This window comes from Mustela putorius, unplaced genomic scaffold (genome assembly GCF_011764305.1).
Source record: "Mustela putorius furo isolate JIRA1106 unplaced genomic scaffold, ASM1176430v1.1 tig00000095_pilon_pilon_pilon, whole genome shotgun sequence".
In the NCBI taxonomy this organism is placed as follows: domain Eukaryota; kingdom Metazoa; phylum Chordata; class Mammalia; order Carnivora; family Mustelidae; genus Mustela; species Mustela putorius.
The window spans coordinates 7137352-7164755 of NW_025421280.1; the positions used below are offsets into that span (position 1 = coordinate 7137352).

Here is a 27404-nt window from a genome sequence, read left to right on the forward strand (position 1 = left end):
AACCTCCTGCTCCCACCAGAGCGCCTGCTGCCTCGGGGCAGGAGGGCCGCGTTGGACAAGAGATTGATGAAGCAGGCGAGCCTGCCTGGGAGGCAGCAACCACCCTCTGTTCCCCAGCAGGGCTGGGCTGCTGTGCTGGATGATGCCTGGCAAGGGAGATCCTGTCCTGTTGTGGGTGTGATGAGTTTGGAAAGTCCTCTAGAGCTTGAGGACTCTCTGAAAGGGCGAATTTGTGATCCCTTTTCAGAGATTGGATCAAGCAGAGAGTAGGTGATCAGAGTAGGTGACCAGACTCCTGACCCCTCTCTTCCCCTCCCCATTTCCAAGTCTCTGCAAAGCCACTTCTGTAATAGCAAAACCAGATGGTGGCTGTAGGCCCCTCTCCCCTGCTGGGGTGGTCATGGGTGGTGCTCCCTGTAGGACAGGTTTGTGGGAGGGGCAGCCTGTGGCCAGCAGCTCTTTCCTGCTCAGATTCCCTTTGTGAAATACCCACCAACTGCAGAGCTGGTGAGGCCAGAGTGCCTCCTTTCCATTAATTAATCTTTAGGGGTTAATGATGCATGTACCATATTTACCGAGAGAGTGTTATGGGATATTTATGGACTTCCCTGCGGGACCACCCCCACAAACAGGCATGAGAGCACATTCAGTTGTTTTGTCTCTTCAGCCAAACTAAGATTTGGGTAGGAAAAACAGGTTTTTGAGTCTTCCACGTTACGGGATGTTAGAGAAAGCAGATGCTGATTACTGTCCGTGGAGGTGGGGTTGTTGGTTCTTTTGGTCAGAACTCTAAGTAGATGAACAAGGAGCTGTTCTCTTCCTCTGGAAATCAGCTTTAAATGGCCCCATAGATTAACTGTCAAGAGGGACCTGGCACTGGGATTTGTTTAGGTTTATGTAACCCTTAACTTAACCGGCCAGTGGGTTGTGATCTGATAACACAGACGACTCTTCTGGACTTTGCCCTAAAACTCTTCACGTCTTGCCCTTTTCCTTTCTACGAGGTCTTGACTTCTTGGCTTTTTGTCTAGTTTCATACTTTTCACACCTTATTTTACTTTTCTGGCTTTATTTTCTGGCATTCTTCCTTAAAAACCACGCTCCTTTTCTCTTTTTTAGGGTGTACTAAGGTCTTTCTTTCTGGTTAACCTTTCTCATCACAGCCAATCTTCCCCGCTCTACATGCCGTCTGGACGCAGTGGTGTCCATGTAAGGATGACAAATACAGGGAGTGCACGTGAGTAGGGAGGGCCTGGGAGAGATAATAGGAGCAGTGAGGTTCATGGTCAGCTGCAGTCCTTGCCAAGTAAGTATAGCTGGTGGTTGGAATCAGGAATGCTGGCCCAACAGTTGTTCTGAAGAGGAGCTGCAACTTTTATGTTTTTGGTGAAAACTTTTTCTCCAGACACTCCTCAGTCTCACAAACAAATAAATTTCCCTGCAGTTCAGCCTTGGCCCAAGAACCACGAATGTACACTGTACCTCCTGGTCTACCATTCAGAAGATGCTTGCTGTTATCAGAGCCTTTGACTGTAATTCTTTGGTTCAGAGTCTTTTCTGACCAATAGGTTACAGACTAGATCTTACCCTCATTTGTGTTAGAATTTATCACAGCGCAGTAAACGTTGTAGACAGTGAATATTTGAACTTGACATCTGTCTGTTACTAAAGGACAAAGACTTAGACCTGTATTGAAATTATCTGTGGGGTGGGGGTACGAGGTGCGAGCCATTAAGATAGGGAGGCACATATGAGACTTCTGGGATTCTGGAAGCAGGCAGGGGTAACTTCTGTCAGGTAATGTGTTAAGCATTAGAGTTCAGAGGCCCATGCTGATTTCTATAGCCAATTTTAAGGAGTAAATGCAGGTTCTTACTGTGAAGTCCTTGTATGGCTGGAGCATATTATCTCTTCTTTTTTGAGTTGCTTGCAGGCCTGGTGTGCACAGAGATTTATCAATGTAACACTTTCAAAAATGGAAGTAACTGTGATTCATTCCTTACTTTCTTAAATCTGACCGAATGACAAAATGAGCTGTATGTAGTGAGTTGATAGCTGAGTGACTTTACCTTTAACAGTTTGCAGAATGTTTTTCTTTTTCTAAGCCTCAGTTTAGGGACTATGGGGCTTCTTAACTTCCTGAGGAAAGATGGCAGCAAGTACAAAATCCATCTCCCGAGTGGGAATTCGTGGGTGAGGATGCCAGAGGCATGATTCCCATTTAAGAAGCAGTTTTATTATTATTCTCCATCTAAGCCTTTAATGCATATTATCAGCCTTTCAGTCGTGGATTTTGGTCAAGGAGGGGAAAGCATCACAACAGAGAAAAAAAGATAAGAGCATTCAATATTGTAGATTTAAAAAGAAATCCCTTATTCTCATAAAACCTGTAATGTGGGTCGAGGGAGCCTAACGTGGTGATTTTATTGGAACTCGATGTGCACCACACGTAACTTCTCAGAAGGTAAGAATGCAGCAGAAATGGCCTTAAAAGATTAAGGGATTAAATAAGTTTAACAAATTGTATGTTCTTCTTCACTCACACCCCTTGAACTTTGAAAGGACCAATCGCTTTTTCCTGGGGAGTCCTAAGCAGGTGAGTCCTTTTTCAGTGGGTGGCAAGCACAATTTTTGAGGTCAGAATGGGACCCCAGTTTTCCAAGAAATAAGGGGTTTCCAGGCTAGCTCTGGGTGTTCCAGTAGCGCTCACCAGATGGGTCATTGGATGGCTTTGCACTTCTCTTTTTGGCTGTATTACTCAGTTTAGCAAATATCAAAGGCTTAAAATATGCAAATACTATGATGTTCAGGGGTCCAGACGGAGTTGAGTAAGGGGAAACAGGCTGGCCTGGAAACCAAACTGAGTAAAAAAAAAAACCTCCCTCCCCAGGGAAAGCTTGTCATGGAGTTAGGACCCCTTTCTTCCACCGTGAATTAGGATTCCTGGTCATGTTGAAAAAGACAGCCCGGCGTTTCACGGCTCTCCCGAGCAGGAGGTTTGTCTGTGTTGGTCAGTGGTCTGTGAGCAAGGCTTGCATTTGAAGAGGAAATACTCATTACATCGGTCTAACGATGCTGGGGTTACTTCCTCACCACAGCTTACTCAATAGCAAACGGAACTTTTTATCCCTCAGCTTCCAGGGAGTCAATGAATTATTGTTTGCCAGCTTTGAATAATGTTTGCCAAGTTTGTAATATGCGGTTCTGGTTGTAATCCAGGAAGATGCTGGTCCGATTATGTAAATACTGATTAAGCCTATAGAGTTACACTCAGAGGGCATTTTTTATGGAGTATCTTCCTAGTGCATTGAATTTTCAAATGCCCTCTCCTCTGTTGGGATGGTTAAGAATTTTGTGCGGCTAAAGGGTATGTATTAAGGTCAGTGTCCATCTCCCACCACATTTTTAACAAAGCTCTTGAATTATTAGGAAATTCAGTTTTATGTTTGAGATCCAAGTTTCTTCCATAAGTGCCAGTTCACTCAAAATATGTATTAGTTCCTGAACAATTTCAGTACAGGACAGTTTAGTAGAAATTTCAGCCATGATGGCCAAGTCCTCTGTCTGCATTGGGCCTTACCATAGCCATGAGCTTCCCGTGTCGATTGCAAGCTTGGAATAGAGCTAGCATGACGAAGGAACTGAATTCTTAATTTTGTGTAATCTTTTTTTTTTTTTTAAGATCTTATTTATTTATTTGACAGAGATCACAAGTAGGTAGAGAGGCAGGCAGAGAGAGAGGGGTAAGCAGGCTCCCTGCTGGGCAGAGAGCCTGATGTGGGGCTCCATCCCAGGACACTGAGATCATGACCTGAGCTGAAGGCAGAGGCTTTAACCCACTGAGCCACCCAGGTGCCCTAATTTTGTGTAATCTTAATTACGTTCCGTGTGACAGTGAGTAGCTGCATGGCCAGCCACGGGCTAGCGGGTTGGATGGCACGGGTTTCTGTAACAGTGGTGACTGCTCGGCTATTCACGGACTTAGCTCTTCCAACACAGTGGGGTCAGGATTGGGGGTCTTTGTCAGGAAAAACACTCAGCAAGCAGATTGTTGTCACACACTGTTGAACAGTTTACTTCTCAGACACAGATAAAACCAGGATAAAACTTGAGCCATTCTCCGCAGAGGTCCCTCCTGTGTGTTCTCCCAATGGTGGGCCGGACAGTCATCTTTCAGCGGATTAGCTGAAAGAATGTCTACGGCTGGGCCCGATTGTTCCAAGCTCTGCGCACCCTTTGTACGAGGAACAGGGAAAATTTGTGTTATGACAATGGCTGACAAAATGTTTAGTGAAAGCTGCAATTCGCGGTAACTGAATTCCCGGAGGTTTCTTTCCAGCCCTCGCTGCTACTGAAAGGTGCAGAAATGCTTCTGACAGCATCTGTCCTGTTGACAGATGAATTGTTTTGACAGGAGAATCTGAAACCTTCAGCCAAAGACACATTCAGATGTCGGGCCTGGGAAGGGGCGATCGTGTTTGGAGAAATACGTGAGATGCTTTAAATTTGTGTGCGTGTCAGCTGCCACCTGAAAGAGAGACCTCGTGAAAGATTTTTGGTTTTTTTTTGGTGGGTTTTTTTAAAAAACTAATTAACCCTTCGATTGTTCTTCTGACCCAACATGAGAATTCACAACCCTCCCTGCACAATTCTTGGACTGAACAGACGTATTTCCTTAACTGCTGAGAAATGAGTGGTAGCCATAAGCAGAGCAGTCAAAGAGTTAAAAAAAAACTAAGAATTATGCTGAGGTATCCTATCATGATGTTGGGGACCTGTCAGTTATGTCTCAATAAAAAATTGTGCTGGGAGGAAAAAAAAACCAGTGCTGATGATAGTGTACTTGATCATCGCAGAACGGTGGAAATAACTCACAGGTCCATTAGCTGCTGCGTGGATAAACAAAATACGGGGTATGTGTGTGTGCAGGCACACACAATGGAATGTTATTCGGCCCTAAAAAGGAAGGAAATTGTGACACAGGCTAGAACACGGACGGACCTTGAGGACACGTTGCTGAGTGAAGTAAGCCAGACGGAAAAGGACGGGTACATGCGGTCTGCAGAAGAGCCTGATCCACAGGACAGAAAGCAGAGTGGGGGCTGCGGGGGGTGGAGAGGAGGACGGGCCGTCCGTGTTGACGGGCTACGGAGTCTCGGCCGATGGTGACAGAGTTGGGGAGCTGGATGGTCGCAGTGGTTGCACGCCAGCGTGACCACACTTCATGCTGCCGAGCTGCACACTTCAGCGTGGTGAAGATGGTAACTTCTTACGTTTTGTATAAACCACACCAAAGCAACATGCGGCACGTTCGTCTCGCTGGGATGAGCAAACCAGAAAATGTCTTTGAGGATTTCCTTTCAGATAATATTTGTCAAGGAGACGGCAGTAAATATTCCCCCATTTCCTGATACAGCAGTTGAAGGTCAGCAGCTTGTCCCCAGGTTTCAGGACTGGTCGCTGCTCAGACCTCACAGCTGGGCATCTCTGTGGCCAAAAGTCAAAGCTGTTGCAGGGGACCTGAGCTCTGGCCTGTGTCCTCTGTCCATAATTGCTGATAGGCCGCTCTGGGAGGATGACCCTTCAGACCTGTCTCTGACACTCATCTGTTGATAAGATGGCTTTTTGAGTTCATTCGATGTCAAAAAGGGGCCCCCTCCAGGCAGGCCCAGGGAGGGTGTTGATTTCCATGTGCAGTTGTCTTCATCTTGGTTGCTGTTTGCTGGAATCTCAGCGTGAGGGCCTTGTACTGTCCCTCTTCCACATAAGACTAGCTTGCAGAAGACCCTTTTCCAAGGAGCCTCACCTAACGAGCAGAAATTATACAACGTTTTTGAAATTTAAGTAAATTTTGTCTGCTCTTTACAAGGACGACGGACCAAAGGGGTGTCACGAGGGCGCCTGGGTGGCTCAATGGATTAAGCCGCTGCCTTCGGCTCAGGTCATGATCTCAGGGTCCTGGGATCGAGTCCCGAATCGGGCTCTCTGCTCAGCAGGGAGCCTACTTCCCTCTCTCTCTCTGCCTGCCTCTCTGCCTACTTGTGATTTCTCTCTGTCAAAGGGGTGTCACGATTTAAAAAATTGTTTTATTCTAATACCACTCCTGGAGTAGGGAATAAGGGAGTAATGTCATTCCAGAGACTGCGCCCATCCCTGGCTACATCTGTAAGCCAGAAACAAGACTTGCATTTTGAACTTAATGCCTGAAGAGTTGGTGGCCCAGAACGCGAGGTTAAAAACTGGCGGTCCTCAGTCTGATGTGGCCTATTTGACCCATCCAGATTTACTTTATTTTTGTTTGTTTGTTTTGTTTTTTTTTTTTAAGAATTGAAAGGATTTCACCTAAGAATTCAGAGTTTGAGCTTCTCTTCCAAATGAAGACTGGTCTGCATTGGCCTAGTTTCTAGAGACAGGAGCGAATTCCCCCTTTTGATGGACCAGCAAGCACTTCTGTGTCGGCCTCTCTGCATACCTGGCAGGGGGACCGTCCACACTGCCTGCTTGCCCTCCAGGGCTCTTGCCTTTGTGACCTCTGAGTCTTCCCTGGATGTCTCCTCCAGCTCAGTAGCTCTCATAACCAATGATGATGCAAACCTTGGAGATACTGTAAACTCACGTTATCTCTAGACCCAGAAACAGTATTTCCAGCCCTCTTATTTATGGTAACCCTCTCAAAATAGAAGAAAATTTCGTTCTGTCCAGTCTTTTTTCTGATGTGAAAGAATTCTCTTCATTTGTGGATTTTCTTTTTCAAGTCTAACCTGTTGATTTCTGTGTACCCGATCGTAAATACCCCCAGGCACAGACAAGCTCGCACTTGACTTCAGTATGTGGTTTAAAAAATTACCACCTTCAATTTTTATAGTAACATAATCTCTGGACAAATTGCTTTTAATTCAGGCTGTGCCCTGAACACAGATGTACCATTAATTTCAAGTGCAGTCTGACTTTTATTTAGATGAATGCCTTGAGTCGACAGTGAAATGGTATCAGCTGTAGGTTAGTATTGATTGGAATGTCTCTAGAGGAAGTTTAAAAGCTAGTTGCCACTTACGTGCTGCTTAATGATAGACTTGAAACGCACGATTCACAGTTCCGTTACTTGGCATTAATGCCAAGGGTATTAATAGCTGAGATGAATAGTGCTGACCTCTGCGGCATACGTGGGACTGGGTGTGTTTTGGTGGCAGGGAGCAAGGCACAGTGTGCACCAAGGTTCCACTTGGACCACGTCTCTGGATTTCTGTTCCTGAAAGATCAAACTGGCCTAGCCTGAGGGCTGATCCGAGATGCTTGGCTGACTGAACACAGGTCAGCTTGCTAGCTCCTTGTCTAAGGGTCTAGCTCGGGGAGGAGAGGAGAGAGAGGTCAATCTGAATGATCGCGGCAGGTGCCATCTTCTTGAGAAGGTTGTTTGCGTGGGAGGCTTTCACTGCCTTTGGCTAAGACCAGCCATGAGTTCCCCATAACCGCAGCTCCTCTCTCTCTTGTGTGACTGTCACTCCCAGTATTTATTCATTGATGGGTGCATCATGTTCGTGGATAACCTTATAATTAGGGTCTCGTAAGGTCTCAACTTTCTAAGCAGTTCCTTCAACTTGGAGTGTGCATCTTAGCCATTGTCGTCATCAGATCTTGCTCAGACCAGGGTTTCTCAAGCCCTGAATATTATTAGCATTGGCACTCAGGGCGGGTGATTGTTGTGAAGGGCTGTCCTGTGCCATTGTGGGATGTTGAGCCACATCTCTGGCCTACACACACGAGATGTGTGTAGCAACTCTACGCCCCACCCCACCTTTCTTTGCAATTGTAACAACTAAAAATGTCTCTAGATATTGCCAACGCCATTCCCGGTTGAGAACCACTGATTTGTAGACAGTAAAGGGTCGGCTCCTGACCCCTCCTTTTCTGGACTACTGAGCAATATTTGATGTTTTACTAAAGTACTGATTTTTAAAATGCTATTCAGAATAGCCTGGGATCTGATTCGGTGCAAAATGTTTGGATCAGCACACTCTAACGTAGATAGAGGACTGACTTACCGTTAGAAGTCGCTAAGTAGTAAAGTTACATCGACTGAAATCCATTTGGGTTTCGCTACTTTCAGTGATTTGAGATTTTCACAGTGACTTGTTTGTGGATATATGTGGGGAGGAGCTCTGTCTGTAAATCTCAGTGTTACTAAGGTTACTTCAAATAACGTATGGGATGATAGGGGTGGTTACGAGGGAGAGGGCCTGGTCGCGGGGGGAGGCGGAGTAGAAGAGTTCTGGATTTGGGGTTTAATGTTTCGTGTTGCTTTAATTAATTAATCATTAATTGTTTTTTGCTCTTCCTTTACCAGAAACCTGAGCTATAATAAACTTTCTGAGATTGACCCTGCTGGTTTTGAGGACTTGCCGAATCTACAGGAAGTGTGAGTGCTTTCTCCTCAACTTGCATTTGGGGGTGGGGGACTAAGAGCTCCTGGGGAAACCCTCTCACCCAGCCTGGATCAGCAGAATAAGCTTGCCAGCTTTCTGTGCTCCTTTCCTGGAGCCCCTCCCTTCTCATGGGCACACTAGAATCCCAGGGAAATAACGGGGACATGGGGGGGGGCGGATAGGAGGGTCCCCTCCCTTATGGAAACCTTGTGGACCCTCTGTGTTGGCACACTGCCTGCTTCTGCCCCTGCGGTTGCTGGGGAAGTAGTCCCGTGAGCCCAAGCATATGTGCCAGCCCACTACCTCCACTTCCCCAGGAAACACAGGTGCAGGAAAATGGAAGACAGGGCTGGCTTGTCCCCTCCCATCAGCAGTCTCAACCAGTTCCCTGCCTCACAGGTCCCCTACCAGTGCAGGGTCCTGGAAATCAGGCTTCCCTCTTTCCTTCTTTTTGACTGTGAAGAACTCTGCCCCCCCTTTTATAAAAAGATTTTATTTATTTATTTATTTGACAGAGAGAGAGAGATCACAAGTAGGCAGAGAGGCAGGCAGAGAGAGGGGGGGGGGAAACAGGCTCCCCACTGAGCAGAGAGCCTGACTTGGGTCTGGATCCCAGGAACCTGAGGTCATGACCTGAGCCAAAGGCAGAGGCTTAACCCACTGAGCCACCCAGGCACCCCAAGAACTCTGCTTTTAACATAGAAGTTGGGTTTATCAGGATTTTAGTTCACAGGGACTTTAAAGAAACTCTCTGTAAGTCGTACATAACTACAGCAGGAAATTAAGAGAGTCTAGAAATCAGTAAAGACTAATTCAAATCACCAGATATAATAACCATTATGAATGCTTTGTGAAAATAAATACTTCTACACGTAGAATTTGGAGATCAAACTGTATATACATCGTACAGTTTTCTATCAGTTTTTGTACTTAACCTTCACATTTTTGAATACTTTGTCATGGAAGTTAAAATTTTTTAGATGTCCCACTTAAATTTTTATTTTGTGTATTTATTTATTTTTATTTATTTATTTGAGAGAGACAGTGAGAGAGAACGCATGGTAGGGGAGGGTCAGAGAGGGGGAAGCAGGCTCCCCTCTGAGCAGGGAGCCCGATGCGGGGCTCGATCTGGGACTCCAGGGTCATGACCTCAGCCTAAGGCAGTCACTTAACCAAGTGAGCCACCCAGGCACCACTTAAATTTTTATGTAAAACCTACTACACATGGATAGTCTATGAATTATTCACCCTGTTGTGCTTCTATTTTCAGTGATTTTTATTAGATACTATTAGGTAAGTGGTTTACACATTTTGGTCCTTATATGTAACCGATAGAAGTCCTTGTTTATTATTCTTTGATTTCATTGTTGGATGATTTATCTAAACAAAACTTAGTTTTATCCCTTGGTGCAATTGGCAAAATACCAGCATCCCCTAGCCCCATCTCCAGATTCTCCAAATTGAGGTTATGATTTCCATGTGTCTTTAAAAAAGGTTTAAACTTCCAAAGTTAAAAGAGCTTCATAGTTGGAAGGAGCCCTTGGGAATATTCTGTCCAGGACCCTAGTCAGCAGCCAGTGGAGGGAGCAGGAAAGCGGGAGGTGGGTCACTGTGCAAATTTGACCTAATAAAATAGACTCTTTTGTCTCCACCTTGAATTTTCTCCCTCTTCGGAATTCCTGCTGCATTCGTGAGCCAGATGAGGCCCCTGCCCGCATCCTGAGCTCCTTGTTTTGTGTGTGACGACTGCTCTTCTTCATCTTCTGATATTGCACTCATGAAGGTTGACCTTAGCTAGCCATTGTCCTTAGCACAGCTGTCCTCCTCATTGTGGCTGCCACCTTCTCCAGACAGGCGAGGGAACCAAGGCATGGACCAGGCGTGGCCGGGATTGCATGCTAGCAAGTGGTTGAATAGGCCTACCCCCCACCCCAGTCTATTCTTGCCACGCTTTCTGTGCCAACACTCCCTTCCTAGTGTGGGAGGCCTGAAGACAGAGACTGCATTTTTTGGATACTGTGGTGTAGTGGAAATCATACAAATTTTGGTAGTAGACAGACCTGGATTTGAGTTGTGGTTTTGTTCTTTGCCGGTCTGTGTCGTTGGACAAGTTACTTAGTGCCTCAGTGCTGCTTTTCCCTGTCTGCAACGTGGATGTACGAACACATGACCAGTGGTACCTAGAATTATTAAATTGGAGGTGATGTCCACCGCTTTGCACATGGTGAGGCTACTGAGTGTTATTTCCTTCTGCAACATTTGGAAGCACGCAGCCCCCCAAGCTGGGCTTTACTTATTTATTAAGAAACAAATCCTTGAGGGCCTCTTACCATTATGACTGTTTACAGTCCCTGCTGTCACACTAGGATGGTCAAGATGAGTTCCCTGGAGCCCAGAGCAATGGAACTTCTCACTGATGTAGATCTGGGCCTTTCCCGGAGGGAATTCTGATCCATAGTGGAGGCAGAAGGTAAAGAGGAGTAAGGGGTGGGGAGGTGGGAAAGGATATTGAAGAAAAGAAAAAAAAAAGTCATAGTTGACATACAGTTGCTTCTAAATTAAGTGGGTTCAAGGCCTTCCCGGGAGCTGTCAGCTCTCTTAAACCCGGCACAGCCCTCCCTCTGATCTGGAAACCTCAGTGAGAGGAGAACCGCAGGCTGGCAAAGCAGCAGGCGGTGGTTTAGCAGTGGTTTTATTTTGGAGGTCTGGAACCACAGTCCATCGTGGCCCATTGGCGAGAGAAAGCAAGGCTGTTGGAGGCCCCTGGAGGCCATGAGGACGCTTGAGCAGCTGCTGCCAAGCCACACGGTCTGTGCCGCCCACAGCTCCGAGGAAAGCCCACCAGGGAGGGCCTCCAGCCAGGGGTCCTGGACGGCCAGGCTCCTCTATTAATAAGAGGGGCTATTTATACCGTCCTCTTTAAGAGCTGCACACAGGTCACGTGCTTGCTGCCTGGCCCGAGAATGCTCACTGTGGGCGCTGCTGTGTGCTTTCCAGGGCCGTTGACCTAAAATGTTCCTCATGGCGGCCGGGAAGCCTGAGTGTGCCCTGCCTCTGGGTATTTATGGCTCACTCTCTGGTGTCTCAGGACCATGCTCCCCACCCCCCACAACGTGTGTGTGTGTGTGTGTGTGTGTGTGTGTGTGTGTGTGTTTTTAAGGGAGGGCTGCAAGAACCAGGGGTATCTTTTTGAGGCACTGTTCTTTGGCTGTGAATTACCACCACCTGTTAAGCATTTACTCTATTTCTGGCTTGATCCTAAGCCGCTAGGTTTAATTATTTCAGCCGGGTCCTGCCACAACCCTATGAAGTTGATCCTGATGTTGTTTACATTTTTTTTTGCAAAGGAAACTAAGGCACAGTAAGGTTAAGTGACCCGCTGATGGCCCTCCAGTTGCTAAAGAGTCGGATTGGGGTTGAATGAACCCAGAGCTATCCCATGTGCAGATCCGAGCTGTAAACGTCCCTTCCTAATAACCCCCACTCCACAACTCTCTCACTGTGCCTCACTTTCTTCTTTTAAGGTGGAGGGAACTTCAGTGCCTTCCTCAAAGGGCTGGCGTGTGACCCAGTGAGATGGCGCATGTCAGCATTGAGCTGAGGGCCTCCTGCACAAACTCCATCCTTAGTATTCTTGTTTGCAGTTGCTCATTTAATGTAACTATCCCCTCCATCCCAGTCCTGAACCAAGCCCCTCTGGCCTTCTGGTACAGAAACGATGTAGCATTATGTATCATTATCAGTATGCCTTAGTCTTAAGGAGCTAAAAGCCTGACTCCGGAACCTTGGCTCTTACCTGCTATGGATGACTTTGTCCCTTGGAAAAAGCAAAGCTAACTGAAGTTTCAAATTTCTGCTCCACTGTGTTATGAAGGGCAGCTCTCTCCTTGCCTGTGGCAATACCCAGAATGCCTCCCCATAGCGGATTGGCTCAATAAGTGATAGTTCATTCCTGCCCGCTGAGGAAGTACTCTGCAGCTGGTCAGAAGAATGGGGGGAGATCTACAAGACGTATTACTGAGGGAAGCTGCGCTGCAGAACAGTCTGTATAATTCACAAGCATCTGTAAAAGAGAAACACGCATACATCTCTCGGAGCTGGCGGCCCGCACGCTTCCTCTTGGAGGCCTACCAGGGGACTGTAGTGCAAGGAAGCTGCAGGTTTCATTGTATATTCCTGCTTATTCTCTTTTGAAACAGTTGGAATATGTTACTGTGCTCTTAGCTCAGCTATTCAATAAATAATATGTCAATTAAACAAACAAACAAAAAAGCCGTAAAGCCCCGTAACCCAAAATCACTCCTTGGGTTTGTTTTCATTGTCTGTGGGAGCCTCACTTGATGGAGATACTAATCAAACTACTCTGAAACGCCCTTCCTAACATTTTGCATCTTACAAAATACAAGTACTTCCTTTCGGCAAGCTGAGTAATGGGACGTTTCAGAGCGTCCAGACGGCCCATGCTCACCTTACGACGGGTGAGCCGGAAAGGCCCCCCCTCGGGTCTGCCCTGCGGTCAGCCAGTCCTTGGGGCCCCAGGTCCCTTCCTTGTTTACTCCTCTTCCAGCTCCAGGGCTGGGCCGTGGTTCGTGGTCTGATGCACCCGAGAGAGGCACTTCGTGGTCCCGAATCATCAGGAAAAATCAGTTCAAGAAGCAAGACATTTTAGAGGGGCTTTTAGGACTTCGGATGGGAGCAAATGTGGGGGGAGTGTGAAAGGTAGAAGACTGCACATGCCTTGATATTCAGAAAGTTTCATCAAACCCTGTCCTAAATCCCTCGTTTCCTGATTCGTGGAGACTGCGCTCAGCTTTCCCTCCGAGCTCTGGCCGTGCTATTTTTGACCAGTCTCTATTTCAGGCTGGTAAGTTGGTCATGTCTCAGAGCGAGTGTGGTCTCCACTGCCTTGTGAGGATACCGTTCTCGCATCTACAGGGGACAGGGCACACAGAGAATGCCAGGAGGGGTGGCGCCAACCAATTTACATTTAACCAGCCCAGTGGGGCTTTTTATGTAGGAATGATCGAGAGGTGGGTGGGCCACGCAGCTCTCCTCCTTTGGACACTGCCTGTCCTCTGTGTAGATCGAGCTGCCCTGCTGGGGTCAGGGCCTGTGCTTTCTGCCTGTATCTGTGGACTGCCAGTCTAGATAGAAAATGCCCCGTTGATCTGTAGCACTGTGGCACCTGTATGCTCCTCTTCCAGCAGTTTGGGCAGCATTTGATATCTTACTGTGCCGCCCCTTTTCCTTGTTCATTGATTTCTATGAAATCAGGGGGAACAGTTTGTTGTATGTGTGGTGGGGCCGGCCTGAGACCGAGGTCGTTCAGAAGTTCCCCCGCAGAGAAGTCCGAGCTGTCGGTTTCAGGTTTAGCATAAAGTCAGATCCTAAGCAGCCCGAGGCACAGCCACCATATTCCCTGAAGGTTTAGGAGCCTTCCAGCTTGCTGGCTTTGCCACTTGTGGCTCGCCTCTGATTGGCAGCCATTCTTGGGTTCTGCTCTTGTCTGCGCCGCTATCTCCTTGTGCGGCCTTAGTCACGTGATTGCAGCTGAACATTGACCTAGAGCCCTTAGCTGCAGGGTAGGGACCAGCACAAGGACTTGGTACCTGAGTCTGAGTGGTAATGATGCAGTTGCATCATGCATGTGGAGTTGCTGCTGTAATTATAAAGAAACAGAGGGTCGTGAGTGGTTAGGAAGGTAGACTTGGAGGCTACACTTCCCGGGCCACTGCCACTTACTACAGCGACCGTCAAATTAGTCCACACCTCAGTGTTTCCATTTCCTCCTTGGTACAATGGGAATGTCCACGGGACTTCTTACCCTGTAGGGGTCTAAAGTGAGTTAATGCACTGGAAGGCCCTTAGAACCATGCCTGGCACCTAGCAGCCCCTCCATCGGTTGGCTGCTGCCAGCATTCTTACTAGCACTATCATCATGTTCTAGAACAGATCTCTAGGCACTGAAGACTTCCTACACAAGCTACCTTATTGGCAGCTGGCCCTGACATTAGTTTTCCTTGCTCTGCAAAGATCTGAGGGTCTCCTCGAGTACTAAGTGCCTTGATGGTACCGTGAAAGTGTATTAGCAGAGATGAAAGCCACTGGAGAGTGTTCATCATCCCCACACCAAGATGGAAAATGGATCACCACAGTGTTGGAGGAGCAAAGAGGGGAAGCAGAAACAGGCTGACTCCGGGGGCCGTCAGATAAGAGACTGTTCCAGTAATTAATTGTCTACTTCAGCACACAGACAAGGGCCCTTTAAGTGAAGAAGGGATTTGCCACAGGATACGGATCTGCTTTCTCTCTGCCAGATGCTTCAGTCATGAAGCTATTGAAACAGACGTTCTGTGTCCCACGGTCCAGTAATTGCCAAGCCTCATCTCTAACTGGCTTTGGCACTGAAGAAAGCAAATGGGATAATTCAAGGCCTTTTCCTTTTTTTTTTCTTCTCCTGTTCACATCTATAGAAGATGGCAGACAACCAGATGATTCTATTCAAGCCAATACTAGCTGTATACTTGTATGAATGCAGCTGTCACTTCAGCAGCCTTGTCTTTAAACAGTAACAAGATGGTCCATGTAAGCACACAGTCTCTTAAGGAGGGGAAAAAAAAAAAGAGTAAGATAACCTAGTGTTACTCCTTTGATTCTGCATCTCAGATACAGTTTCTTTTCAGCTTGTCACCCAGCTGAAAGCTAGATCCCTGTGCTCTGGCTTTCTTAAGAATTTTTGGGCTCACTTTGCAAGTTTGATTTTGGATTCTCTCCCCAGATTTGGAAATACATGTCCATGTAAGGAGGCTGGATTGCAGAGCCTCTGGGGGCAGACCCAGCAAACTGTGTTTTGGTTTGCGGGCTTTCCCTTTCATGAAGATTTGGACGTCTGGAGCGGGAGAGGGGCTTGGAGAGCGTGTCTGGTCTGGGGAGGGTTTTCAAAATGTCTTTGTGCAAAAGTGTGTGTCTGAATGTACGCATGCCTGGAAAACGTGCTTGGAGGCTTCATCCGAGTTCAGGGAAGCTAGAATCCCAAGTAGATGGGACTGCGCAAGTCCAGCTTCCTTGGTACTTGTTGCACAGCTGAGGCACTGGAATAACGGGTTCACATATCCTAAGCTCCTGGGAACTCTGAGCATGGGGGAGGCTCTGGCCCTGGGTACGAAGGCATCGTCCTTTGGTGATGGCAGAGCTGTGATTTGTAGAACCGCGTGTCTCAGATGTGGAAGAGCAACCAGGAAGGGATGGTCTTTCTCCCCAAATCCTTTTCTGACTCTTCCAGCCCACCAGGAACATCCTTGTCAATAATTTCGGGTGCTTTTTGTTCTGCACCACGTACCTTGACCTTTCATTACTGCTCCCTGTTTGTGAGTGTTGAATTCGGAACTAGGTGTGAATCTGGAAGACAGGTAGCACCCCTTGAGAGTGTGTTTCTAAACCATAGTTGTGACAGATGGTTTGTTTTTGTGAGCTCATGTGACTTAACTATCTTTAAAAGGTCTCTTTTAAAATTCTTTATCTTTTGGGTCACATTGGTGGCTCAGTTGGTTAAGCGTCTATCTTCAGCTCAGGTCTTGATCCCTGGGTCCTGGGATTGATCCCTACATCGGGCTCCCTGCTTGGTGGGGAGTCTGCTTCTGCCCTTCTCCTTGTTCATGCTCTCTCTCTCTCTGTCAAATAAATAAAATCTTAAAATAAAATTCTTTATCTGTTAGTGAACATTGCAGTATTATCTTCCCATGGCCAACTCAGCAGTGTTTTTTTGTTTTTTGTTTTTAAGATTTTGTTTATTTATTTTACAGACAGAGATCACAAGTAGAGAGGCAGAGAGAGAGAGAGGGGAGGAAGCAGGCTCCTGACTGAGCAGAGAGCCCATTGCGGGGCTCGATCCCAGGATCCTGGGATCATGACTTGAGCTGAAGGCAGAGGCCTTAACCCACTGAGCCACCCAGGAGCCCCTCAGCAGTGTTTTTTGATTTACTTTATATATGTGAAATTTTTCAAACAGCTGACTTAAGTGAGAAATGTCTTCTTGTTGTTACAGGTACCTCAATAACAATGAGCTGACAGCCGTGCCGTCCCTGGGTGCTGCTTCATCTCACATCGTCTCTCTCTTCTTGTAAGTGGTGCCCCTTGGGGAACCCTGGGCTGGGTCTTGAGGCCATGGTATTGTCTTGCTGACATTTGGTGGCAGGCAAACTTGTGTCCCTGTGCTCGCTGGTGCAGAACAGCCTTTCTCCACAGAGCCCCAATGCTCACGACAAGTACCTTGCTTGCTATTATGTTAAAACCTGGAAGACTCGCCTCACCTCACCTGATTTTGGGGGAAATTGGTCTTAATTGATACATAGACTTACTAAGTATCTTGGTCCTACTGGGTAAATTGCAACTTGGAGTGAATGAACTGGTGTTAACTGAAGCCATGTGAATTATAAGACAGCAACCTCATGTTTGTGGCCGACCTCATCATGGGACCCAGTACACTTTTACAGCTTAAAAAAAAAAAAAAAAAAACCAGGCCTCTGAACGCAAGCTCAAAGTAGGGAATCTGTTGATGTGATCAAGGGTTCAACGGCACGCTGGAAATGAAAAAGGCTGTAAAGGGACTTAAATGAACACGGAAGGGAGGATGAAAGGAAGGCGCGTGCTCCTCGGAACCACTGAGAGCTTTTGCTCAGGAGTGATGCCCGCTTCGGCCCTCAGGGGGGCACGGGGGCGTCCCTTGTTTGAACCCAGCCCAGAGGTCTTTCTGGATGAACCCGCTGTGGGTCCCACCAGTTTTCTCAACCACATTTCTGTGGACAGCCTCAGCAGAACACCTTTCTCTTCACACTAAATTTCCTTTTCTCCACCCCAGCCCTATTTTTATCTGATTTTGATTCTGCTGCTGTTAGAGCTCCTTTGCTCCCCTGCACATATCTTTTCTTGACACCGACGCTTGGCAGGCCGAGCAGAGGGACCTGGTGGGAAGACGTCATCCATGTGATGGCTCTCGTAGCTTGCAGGTGTTGGGTTTTTGCTGGCAACAGGCCCTGTGCTGGGGAAGTGCTCTGTCCTTATGAGTTGGGGTGTCAAGCTTAACCCTGTTTAAGGCATTGCAGGATTGTAATAGAAAAGGGTTAGTTAGAATAATGGCCCCAGCTCCGTGTCCTGGACAAACCGCTTTCTCTCTCCAAACCTCATTGTCCTCATTCACAGAGTTTCTTTAGTCCTTTACACATGGGAAAGGTGAACCAGAGGTCCGAGAGAAGTGCACTGTAGTATAGGAAACTCCTGGCATCATGCAAGACACCTGGGAGGTGTTTGACAGATGGTGGCTGCTGCTTCTGGCTTGTGGCCGCTCGTCACATGGCCCCTGGGGCCCTAGTATGATCTTACCCGTAGGGCCACGGGATCTGGAGGGCAGTCCTTGTTTCTGTGGAATGCTGGAATGAAGGTTGTGGCCTTTTGTCCCAAGATGGGCAGGCAGGGGTCCGACTGTGTCTTTGTACCCATCTGCCTGTGCGTCCAGCATCTGGAAAGTGTTGAACTGCTGCTAAATTAAATGAGTTACCCATACCAGAGGCTAATTAAGGATGTGATGCTCCCTTGTATGTTCATAGAGGAAAGCACTAGAAGATGCTTTTAACTTCTTGTTACTAAAAGTATAGTTCCTGGGTTAACAGTGTTTTCTACCCGCACTGGGCTCGTTGGAAATGCAGAATCTCGGGCCTCAGCTCAGCCACGCTGGATCAGAAGCTGCTTTAGGAAGGTCCCTTGGCCCTCTGCGTACTCAGTCAAGGGTGAGAAGCTCTGCCTTCCCTCGGGGAGGAAACCAGGGACACAGAGAACATCTTTGTGTCACTAACAGCAAACCGAGCATCCCTGAGTTCCTGTACGTTGCCAAGTCGAGAGGTGGGACTGAGACTGGACCCAGAAGCCGGTGTCTGTGCTCTTTTCCTTTATGTGCTCCCATGCACTGGGTGCTCGAGCACGGCAGGTGACTCCGAGCCGGCCGCGCCAGAGATGGGCAGGGCCCCCAGCTTGGCCTGGGGGCCTGTCGTACTTGAATCACGCCTTGCTCTGCTGACTAAAAATATATTTCTGTTCCTTGGGCCAAGAGCCTGGAGCCGTGGGGCCGGTTGGCCTGGTTCCTGCTATTCCAATTAGACAGCGTTAAACTATGTAAAGCAGGGAGGAGAAATAAAGGCTCCCTCCTGGTTTTGAGGGAGTTTGGAAAACGCCGGTTAGTGTCGGCAGGCCCCTCTTCGGCCTGACGCTGGTCCCCATCTGACTTGGTCAGTGATTTCTCCGAAACCACAGGAACTGAAGGGTGTTGATCTTCCTTTGCTCTGAGAGGCCTGACTCCCTGGCTGCAGCCCTGCAGATTAGGTTAGCAGCGTGACATGTGGGCAGCAGGATTGTGGGTAGTTCTGCTCTCCTCCTTCATGCCTTTCTGTATTTTCCCAAGGGGACTGTGCAAAGGATGGGGACAAAAGTAGCAGTGGGCAGCGGGATGGCCTGTCCTTCCAGGCCGGCCCGGGAAGAGCTCAGCATCTCTGTTCCCAGGGTAATTCCCATCCGTCAGGCTTCAAAGAGCTTGTTCTGCTGGTGTGTCTGTGGCTTTTCAGAGCCACTGAATTCAGAAATGTCCTATGTTCAACAAATGTGGAGTAGGTCCCTTCTGTGCCTATGAGGTTGGGGCCCAGGGGCCCTCCGAGAGTGTCCTCACCGGGCTTCAGTGCTGTCACATCTGGGAAGCCCCTAGCACAGCATGTGAAGACACAGTAGGTCGGCGAGCTCCGTACATGTCCCGTGTCATACCCTAATCCCCAGATTCGTGTTTGCGTCTCACTCTCCCGTTGTGGGCAGCCGGAGGATCAGGAGAACAAGTGAAATGTGTCAAGGGTCTAGCTGGCTGAGGCCCGCTGAGGTAGAGGAGCCAGCACAACTTTCTGGGGACCCATTTCCAGGTGGGGGCATCGAGGGAGGGGCCGACCAGGCAAGCATCCTGCTCTGATGTCGTGACCTGGGACGGGGAGCTTCTGTGTCATCAGCTGAGCGAGGGGCTGAGACAGTTTCATGTTCCTTCTGTGACCCGGACATTGAGTACAGGGGCAGTGAGGGCACCAGAGAAGTGACGGACCCTGCTGTGCCGTGAGCACCGTGGGGCACACTGTCTTCCACTGAGGTAGTGGCTCTGTGGTCCACAGCTCCGACACCTGTTGGCACTGGCGTGTGCCTCTGCAGATGAGCTCATCGTCTCCGTGCGTGGTTCCCAGTGTCCTACGGCCCCATCCGTCACCTGGCTTCTTGCTCACACAAGGGTGCTCTGAGGCCCCAGACGTCAGGGCATCAGGGCCCTCCTCCTCAGGGGTCACAGTTGGGAGGGCCCACGGGGCCGGCTTTCTGTCCGGCTTTACTGTCAGGACTTGAGACTCACAGACTTTCTCGCAGAGTTTTGGGAACTGAAGTCATTCAGCAAAATTTCAATTTGTTAATCCTTTCTGATTAAAGGAATCTAATTCAATTAAAGAATTCGTCAGGGAGCAGATTTTCGTCCCGAGGATAATGCCAAAGCCGTTTGTCCTTACTAACAAAAAAGCATGAAATGTAAGGAAAGCTCTTAATAGAACCGGGGTGGGGAATGGGGAAACTAATTTGATAGAACAGTTCTCAGGAAAAACAAAAAACAAAAAACAAGAGTTTTGTTAAACGGGAGCGAAATCTGCCGGTAGATTTTTACGTTTCCTTTTTGTGTGTGCTTTTTAATTTGAAGTCCAGGAAACTCATGTTACAATTCCCACGGCAACAGTAATTTTGTCTGATGCCTAAGTGACATTTCTGGTGAAGAAAAATTTCCGCTTTTCCTGGGGTGTTCCTGCACTTGTATCATGGAGAAGATCTGTTACAGTGGAAACGGTTGGATTTTGTTCAGTCCTAGGAGTAAAACGCTTGCTGTGAAATCGACGTTTGCTTTTGTCTCATGCGTGTCAGCTCTAACAAGTTTCCCATCCGGCCCTGGGCTCGGTCCAGGTAACTTCTTTTCCACTTCAGGGGTGGGTGGGTGGGGTGTGTGTGTGTGTGTGTGTGTGTTTTAAAGTAACCTCTGTCCTCAGGGGCTCCAGCTCACGACCCTGAGACTGAGAGTCCCATACCCCGCCAACCGAGCCAGCCAGGTGCACCACAGCTGGTGTGTGTTTTAAACCTCGTCGCTTCCCCATCCCTTGTCTTTTGAGTGAAAGGCCCCATTTCTTGTCTTTCGAGTGAAAGACCACTGCCTTTGGCCTAGATCAGGTGGGAGAGCTTGGCAGAGATGCCTTGCACACAATTACTTGTGATGCTGTAATAGTCCTATTAAAATCGCTCAGGTTGGGGCGCCTGGGTGGCTCAGTGGGTTAAGCCGCTGCCTCTGGCTCAGGTCATGATCTCAGGGTCCTGGGATCGAGTCAGCATCGGGCTCTCTTCTCAGCAGGGGGCCTGCTTCCCTCTCTCTCTGCCTGCTTCTCCATCTACTTGTGATCTCTGTCTGTCAAATAAATAAATAAATAAATAAATCTTTAAAAAAAAAAAAAAAATCCCTCGGGTTTCTGTCTTGTTTGAAAACACGTTGAAACACCTTTTACTTTGAGTCATGAAAAAAAAAACTTTTTTGAAAATTGTTTGTTCTAAAGATCTTATTTTAAGTCATCTTTATACCAGTGTGGGGCTCGAACTCACAACCCCAAGATCAGGAGTCATGTGCTCCGCCGACAGAGCCCACCGGGTGCCACTTGAAAAGTAATTTTTTAATTGAGATAAAAATCAGCATAATGAAACTCGCTGTTCGAAGCATTTTAGAGTAGACAGTTCGCGGGTTTTAGCCCATTCGCGTTGTGCAGCCGTGGTCAGTTTTTAATTCCAGAACATTATCGCTGCCTCAAAAAACAAACCAATCAACCCCGTCCCCCATCCTCTTCCCCACACACTCCCAGCAACCACTAATCTGAAAATTTTTTTTGAAGAAAATTATTTTTCTCTCATGTTAATAAAAAGGTATTTGGAAGACTTAAGACTAATTTAAGTAAAAATACCGGAGGTGGTTGTCCGTCTCCGCAGTTACCTGTTTCGCTATGACCTCTCGGCTAAAGAGAAATGGATTCAGTAAAAGGGATGGTGTATTTAACATTTCTTTATTGTAACTTCCGGAGAATAAAAACCTGGAAGGAAAGAAACCGGTCCTGTGTGTGACCCCACTCAGAGCCAGTTAATTGGAAGGAGCCCTGGGTGGGGTTGAGGGAGCCCAAGGCTATGAAGGATGGAGCCCTCTTCTTGGCTGTATCTTCTGGGGAAGCAGAATCAATAGCAGTCCTTTACTTTCCCTGTGCCTGCCGGTGAGCCCTCTAGAAAAGCCAGGGCCCAATCAATCTTCTTTATAGGCTCATTAAAGCAAAGATCGGTTCACATTAAGGTGTAATTAAAGAGCAGACCTCAGAGGGCAGTCAGGGAGGATTTGGCCACGGCCCCTAAGGGCTGAGGGGAGGGGCTCGTCTCTAGGAGGGCCCAGAAGTCACTGAGAAGGGGACCCAGAACTCAAGCTGACTTATCTGGGGGACCGGAGGTAGGATGTTAGTGAGCAGGAGAAAGTACAGAGTCATAAATAGCTCGCTGGGGTTACTAAAAGTGTGTGTGTGTGTGTGTGAGTGTGTGTGCACGCACGTGCGTGCGTGTGTGTGTCGCTACTGAGTTGGGGTAAGGCATCTTGCCTTTCTCTTAGCTGCCTTTGAAGTTTGCTTCCTATTTCCTCACCTGGAGGAAGGTCATCATCTGCAGACATAATTCAGAATTGATGGTAAAACCTGTGTTGGTTTTTGTTTTGTTTTGAACACACCATGTTTATCCCCAGAAGTATGAAATAATACTTCATCTGGGAACCTGGAGCCGTCAACCAGGGCGGTGAAGCTCCTTGTGTATTGAACGCAGCTGGGCGGGGGTGGGGAGGGGGGCGCGGTACGTGTGTGCTGGGGGAGGAGAGGCAGCTCTTCCAGAAGTAAAAGGATCATCCGTCCTTCCGTCCTTCCCGTAGAGGAATTTGCTAGCCCGTCCACACATCAGGAGGCTAAGAGTGGACTTAATCCAGTCTCTTAGAAAACGTGGACTCCGGTAGCCCTTGGTGCGTTCTGCTTCAGAGACGCGTCCTGCCCCAGAGAAGCCCGTGCAGCCATCCATGCTGGGGAAGGAAGGCCAGTCTGCTTTGGCGTTGGTGTGCAGGGAAACCCTATCTGGGCCGATGGCAGCATTTTACAGCCTTCTTCTCAGGAGTGTGGAATTAACAGTGACTGAGACACTTTAGGCAGAAACTGAACAAAGTTGTATTTAAAAAGCCCTAAGTCGAATTTCAGTGAACGGCCGTGTTGTCGAGCAGTCTGTGGCTGGTTTGTTTCCCACATGCTAAGCAGAAGGTACAACTCTGGTCAGAAAACAGCACATTGTGGATAAAAAGGAGGCCGAGGTTCCTCACCTGTGTCTTCAGAACCGTGCCCACGTTCTGCCTTGTCTGCCCAGAGTGGTGTTGGTGTGAACTGAATCTTTGCCCTAGATGAAGCAGCCCACCCTCTCCCTTGGGAGATGTTGCTCTCCCATCACCTCTGTGATTCTCAAACTGAGCCACTGGTCAGCGTCACCTGCAAGGCTTGCTGAGACTCAGACGGCCAGGCCCTGGCCCGTTTCTGATCCAGCAGGTCTGGAGTGCTGCTGAAGAATTTACCTTGCTCCGAAGTTGTCGGGTGCCACTGCTGGTCTGGAAACCCACCTTTGAGAACCACTGCCTGGGCTTACATGGGGATGGGGGCCGGGCTCTCCAAGACTCAGGTGTGGAGTCCCTGCGAAGCCGCTTAGCTTTTGGAGGGCAGCAAATTACTTAAGATGAATTCCTGATGTTGCCATTTTGGCAATAGGCGTTTGGGACAGCGGGGCTCAAAAGCCTGGTGGGGTTATTTACTTCTGAGGAAGGTGCTGGGGGTAGGGGGGAAGCAGAACTGGCTGTGGCTTTGAGGCTCATGGCTGTTACCAGTTTGTCTCTGCTTCGTTTGCTGCGTCTTGGTGGTCACGCAGGTCTCCCCAGCAGAACTTCCGCAGTCACTGCAGAGGCAGGGAGCGCCCAGCGAACAGCCTGGCCTGGCAGGACACCTGTTACGGCCTCGGTCCGTGTGTGGGTATGAGAGGCTGTGCGTGCGGCCCGGCCTCCCTGAGCAGGAGGAGCCCGTGCGGGGACGTGCCTTCTACCACCACTCACCTTCCTGCTGCTGATCAGCCATCTGCGATCAGATATATGAGGTGAAGCCACCAGACATGCCCCGTGGACTGGGGTCTCTGCCCCCAAGGAACTCGTAGGCTAGCTGTAGAGAAAGATGGGGAAACAGACCATCATAGTCATCATAATGCGGGCGAGGGTGGGGGGACAGTCTGCAGGATCCCTCACTGCTGGCGCTGATAGGGTGTAAGAGGGGGTGACGTTTTAGCCGAGCACCCCCCTTCCGGCCCCGATCTCTTTTCTCTCCCCCTACATGTGAGTGGGTTACAGGCGTCACAGGGAGCACCTGGCATGCTTGACCGTGGACCAACATTTTGCGTACTTGGAGACATACTCACAGGACAGGGCCCGTCCCCTTTTTTTGCTTTGTCAGCAGGCGGACTGCTGTGAAGAGCCAGCAAACTTCTCTCGGAAGGCAGAGCAGGACCCCTGGTTCCTAGAACAGCAGCTACATCAGCCGCTGGATACCACCAGTGAGCCTCAAAATAGAAAATGAAACACCCAGTTTACAAGGACAGCAGCTCACTGTCCCGGAAACGTCCCAGGGGTTCTGTCGTGCACACTGCTTCTTGCCCGGACTCTCAGGGAGCCTTCTGCTGGGAAAGGAGCTACGGGGGCCCCCACGGCAAGCCTGCCAGATCACATAGTCCTGACTTGTCATTTTCCTTTTTTTCTCTCTTTGTGAGTGGGGGTGGTGAGGCAGCCAGATGAGCGGTCCATCTGCAAGTCATTTGCTGAGAAAGTGAAGCGAACACCAGCTGTGGGTCTGGGGAGCCTAGCAAGGGGGAGGCCGGGAAATAGGAGCATGCTCACGGAGGTCACTGTCTGTTCTGGGAACTCGGTAGCTTAGGTTCTGCGGTTCAGAGTTGGCTTTTGTTGTGTGTGTGGCTCTCCCCTCCTCTCTTTCTCATTTCTTCCGATGACCATGTAAGCTTGAAATAGAGTCCGAGACCCAGGGAGCACAGGGGTGCTGGTGGAGGGTGGCCGTTCTGGGAGGGAAGTGCCTCTCCTTGCAGCCATGGGTGCTGAAAGCCCTCCAGGGCTCTGGGAGCCCCGGCCTGGAGGTGGAGTGCCTTGTGGGCTGCTCAGTCTCCGTGTAAAAGGAGCTGGGCCGGAATCAACAGTCTCCTTCCAAGCAGGACCACTTCCTCCCCCTCCTCCCCCTCGGCCACTTCCTGCAGGTGGCTTCCGTAATCCCCTTACCACTGGGGAAGCCTCGGGAGCGTGTGCACCTAATCCGAAAATGGCTGGCTCGACTTTGACCCGTGAGATGACCTTGCAAAGAAGGCAGGGCCCATTGTGTCTGCTCACACCTGGGAGCCATTTCCCGCTTTTATAGCCCAAGTGAAAGAAATGTGTTTGCATTTATGCTGGGCCTTCCTTTGATAAGGTCTGTCGTTGTTGGGTGTTAGGGAATATGAGAGTCACCCTGCTTATTCAAAGGCAGGGGTTCTTCAAGATAGAAGAGTTTACTCGTTGTTTTGTATCGAGTCACATAAAATGGCTTTTTCTTTGTAGTTCAGGAGTGATCAAAACATCAGCTGTCTCGGGGTGCCTGGGTGGCTCCTCAGTTGTGATCCCTCTCTTGGTTTCGGCTCAGATCATGATCTCAGGGTTGTGGGATCGGGCTCCGTGTTAGGCTCCCTGCTCGCAGCAAGTCTGCATGAGACTCTCCCTCTCCCCCAGCTCGCCTAAGCTCGCTCTCTCTCCAAAATCAAATCAGTCTCCCTCCTTCCGAGATGAAAAGTGGCAGGGGTTAGTGTCCGTGGTTCCCCGACGTTGGAAGGCATTGCCCTACATGCCTTCATGGGCCTCATTCCATTGTAGTGCCTCTGTGGTCCCAGGAGAGGGCATAGGGTCTGTTTTAAGTCCCTTTTGCAGATGAGGCACCTGAGGCACAGAGAGGGCCAGAGACCTGAGGTCACACAGGAAGCGGCATAGGTAGGTCTTGATTTCTTTGCTGTCCACTTTTGGGGTTTATATTCATTGTATAAAAAGAAGTATGTGGCCTGGGAGGGTGTTGTCATCTCCAGTGCTGACAGACCAAAGTGTGTTGGGTGGGGGAAGCCTGGGGCCGGGGCCGGAGGGCTCTGACATAGCTCCGGCACGCAGGTGAGTGCTTTCTCCCGCCGCAGAGCCGAGGGCATGCATGCCTCGTGCCTCAGCAGTGCTGCCTTCAGGTGAACCTTCTTTGGGCAGCCCCGGGGTGATGGTCGTCAGCTGACGCAGGGTACTCCGAATCCTCCCCTCAGCCCCCGACCACACCCACAGGCGAGTCATTTGGAGCTGAGGGCTGGGTTCGAGGGGAAACTCAGCTCATCTCCAGGTTTCTGCAGAGCCAGACACGGGGCGCATTCATGCCAGCGGCTTCTCGGAGAGTGGCGACCTGCCCTTGAAGACATCCCTCGAGCAGAATTCCTGCGCCGTTTCCTCATTTCCTGGATGCCTTTCAAACCCAAACAGCAGAGAGAAAGGTGCCAGATTGTGCTTCGTTCTGTCCAACTCCTTCTACCAGGATGTAGAAAAGTGTGCGTGAAGGCTGGCAGCAGGCAGCCGCATGGCACTCATGGGGTGGCTGCCTTTGAGGCCTGTGGTCCCTGCTCAGCTGGATGGATGGAGAGTGTCTGGGGCTAAGAACCATTTTATGATTGGGGAGGGACCTGAGAGGGCTGCTGGGAGATGAGCTCGTAGAGACCCAGGCTCCCTCCCCAGGCAGCTGGAGGAAAAGGTCGTTGCAGAAGGATCTTTCCAGCTTACATCCCTGCCCTGTCGAGCTTTCACAGGGAGGGCTCGCTCTGCAGAGCGCTTAAGGAGAGGGCTCGGAATCAGCAGGATCTCCGTGCAGGCCTGCCTTCATCCTCAGCCGTACTGTGCTCTCTGGGCCTCACTTGCTGGGTCCTACAGAGGGCCTTGATGATACGGCAGGTTGTGCGGATTCACTGAACACCACGGGGGCTCGATTCAGTGCATGCTCCGTAGTGAGCGTGCGCCAAGTGGGAGCTGCTCCTTTAAGACTGAGCGGGGTCTGGTGTGGACAGAGCTGGCCTGGTTCTGCTGCTGTGTTCCGAGGGAGCTTTGGTGGCTGACTGGGGCACAGGCTTTTTGTATCCCCTGAAAACAGACCTCGCTTGGAGATACCCATTATGGGTCAGTCACTCGCTGGTGACCCCTTGAAGTTCCCCTCCCCGTATTTGTGTGTATGTCTAGGCCCTTAGCTCTCTCTTAGGCGAATTCCTGGTGCAGGAGCTCTGGAGTGCAGCAGTAGCCTTGACTTCTCTCCTCTCCTCGCTCGCTTCTTTGTCTGGGGTGGGTGTAGCAAGCCCCCCAAACACTAAGCAAATACTGAAGCAGGGCTTTCATTTTTGGCTGCATGGCAGAATGAACTGGGGGAAAAAAAAAACCCACAAAAAAGCCAAAAAACCTAGAGGCTCAGGCCCCATGCCAGGCCAAATAAATCAAATATCTGGGCCGGGGGTTGGGGTAGCCCTGGGCACAGGCACTGGGTTTTTAAAGCTTCCCAGGTCATTTCGATATGCAGCCCAAGTTTTCATGATCCCATGCTGGGTGACTGTCCTCTCTCCCTCCCTCTCATCCCTGTCCCTGAAGATACCCAGGCTCCCTGGTGTCCTGCCTTGTGCCCCCCCCCCTTTGCTTTGCTTTGCTTTTCCTGCTCCAGGTGGAGGGGAGATAGTGCTAAGGCTGACCTTCCG

The 27404-nt window shown here is 49.3% G+C and overlaps 1 protein-coding gene across 1 annotated transcript in view; it reads left to right on the forward strand.

Annotated features, from left to right (window-relative positions):
- Window positions 1-27404, forward strand: part of LRIG1 (leucine rich repeats and immunoglobulin like domains 1) — a 109093-nt gene that overhangs the window by 28523 nt on the left and 53166 nt on the right. The window contains exons 2-3 of the mRNA XM_004738322.3: window positions 8345-8416; window positions 16468-16542. Of these exons, the coding sequence (XP_004738379.1) occupies window positions 8345-8416; window positions 16468-16542 (147 nt within the window). The remainder of the gene's footprint in view (window positions 1-8344; window positions 8417-16467; window positions 16543-27404) is intronic.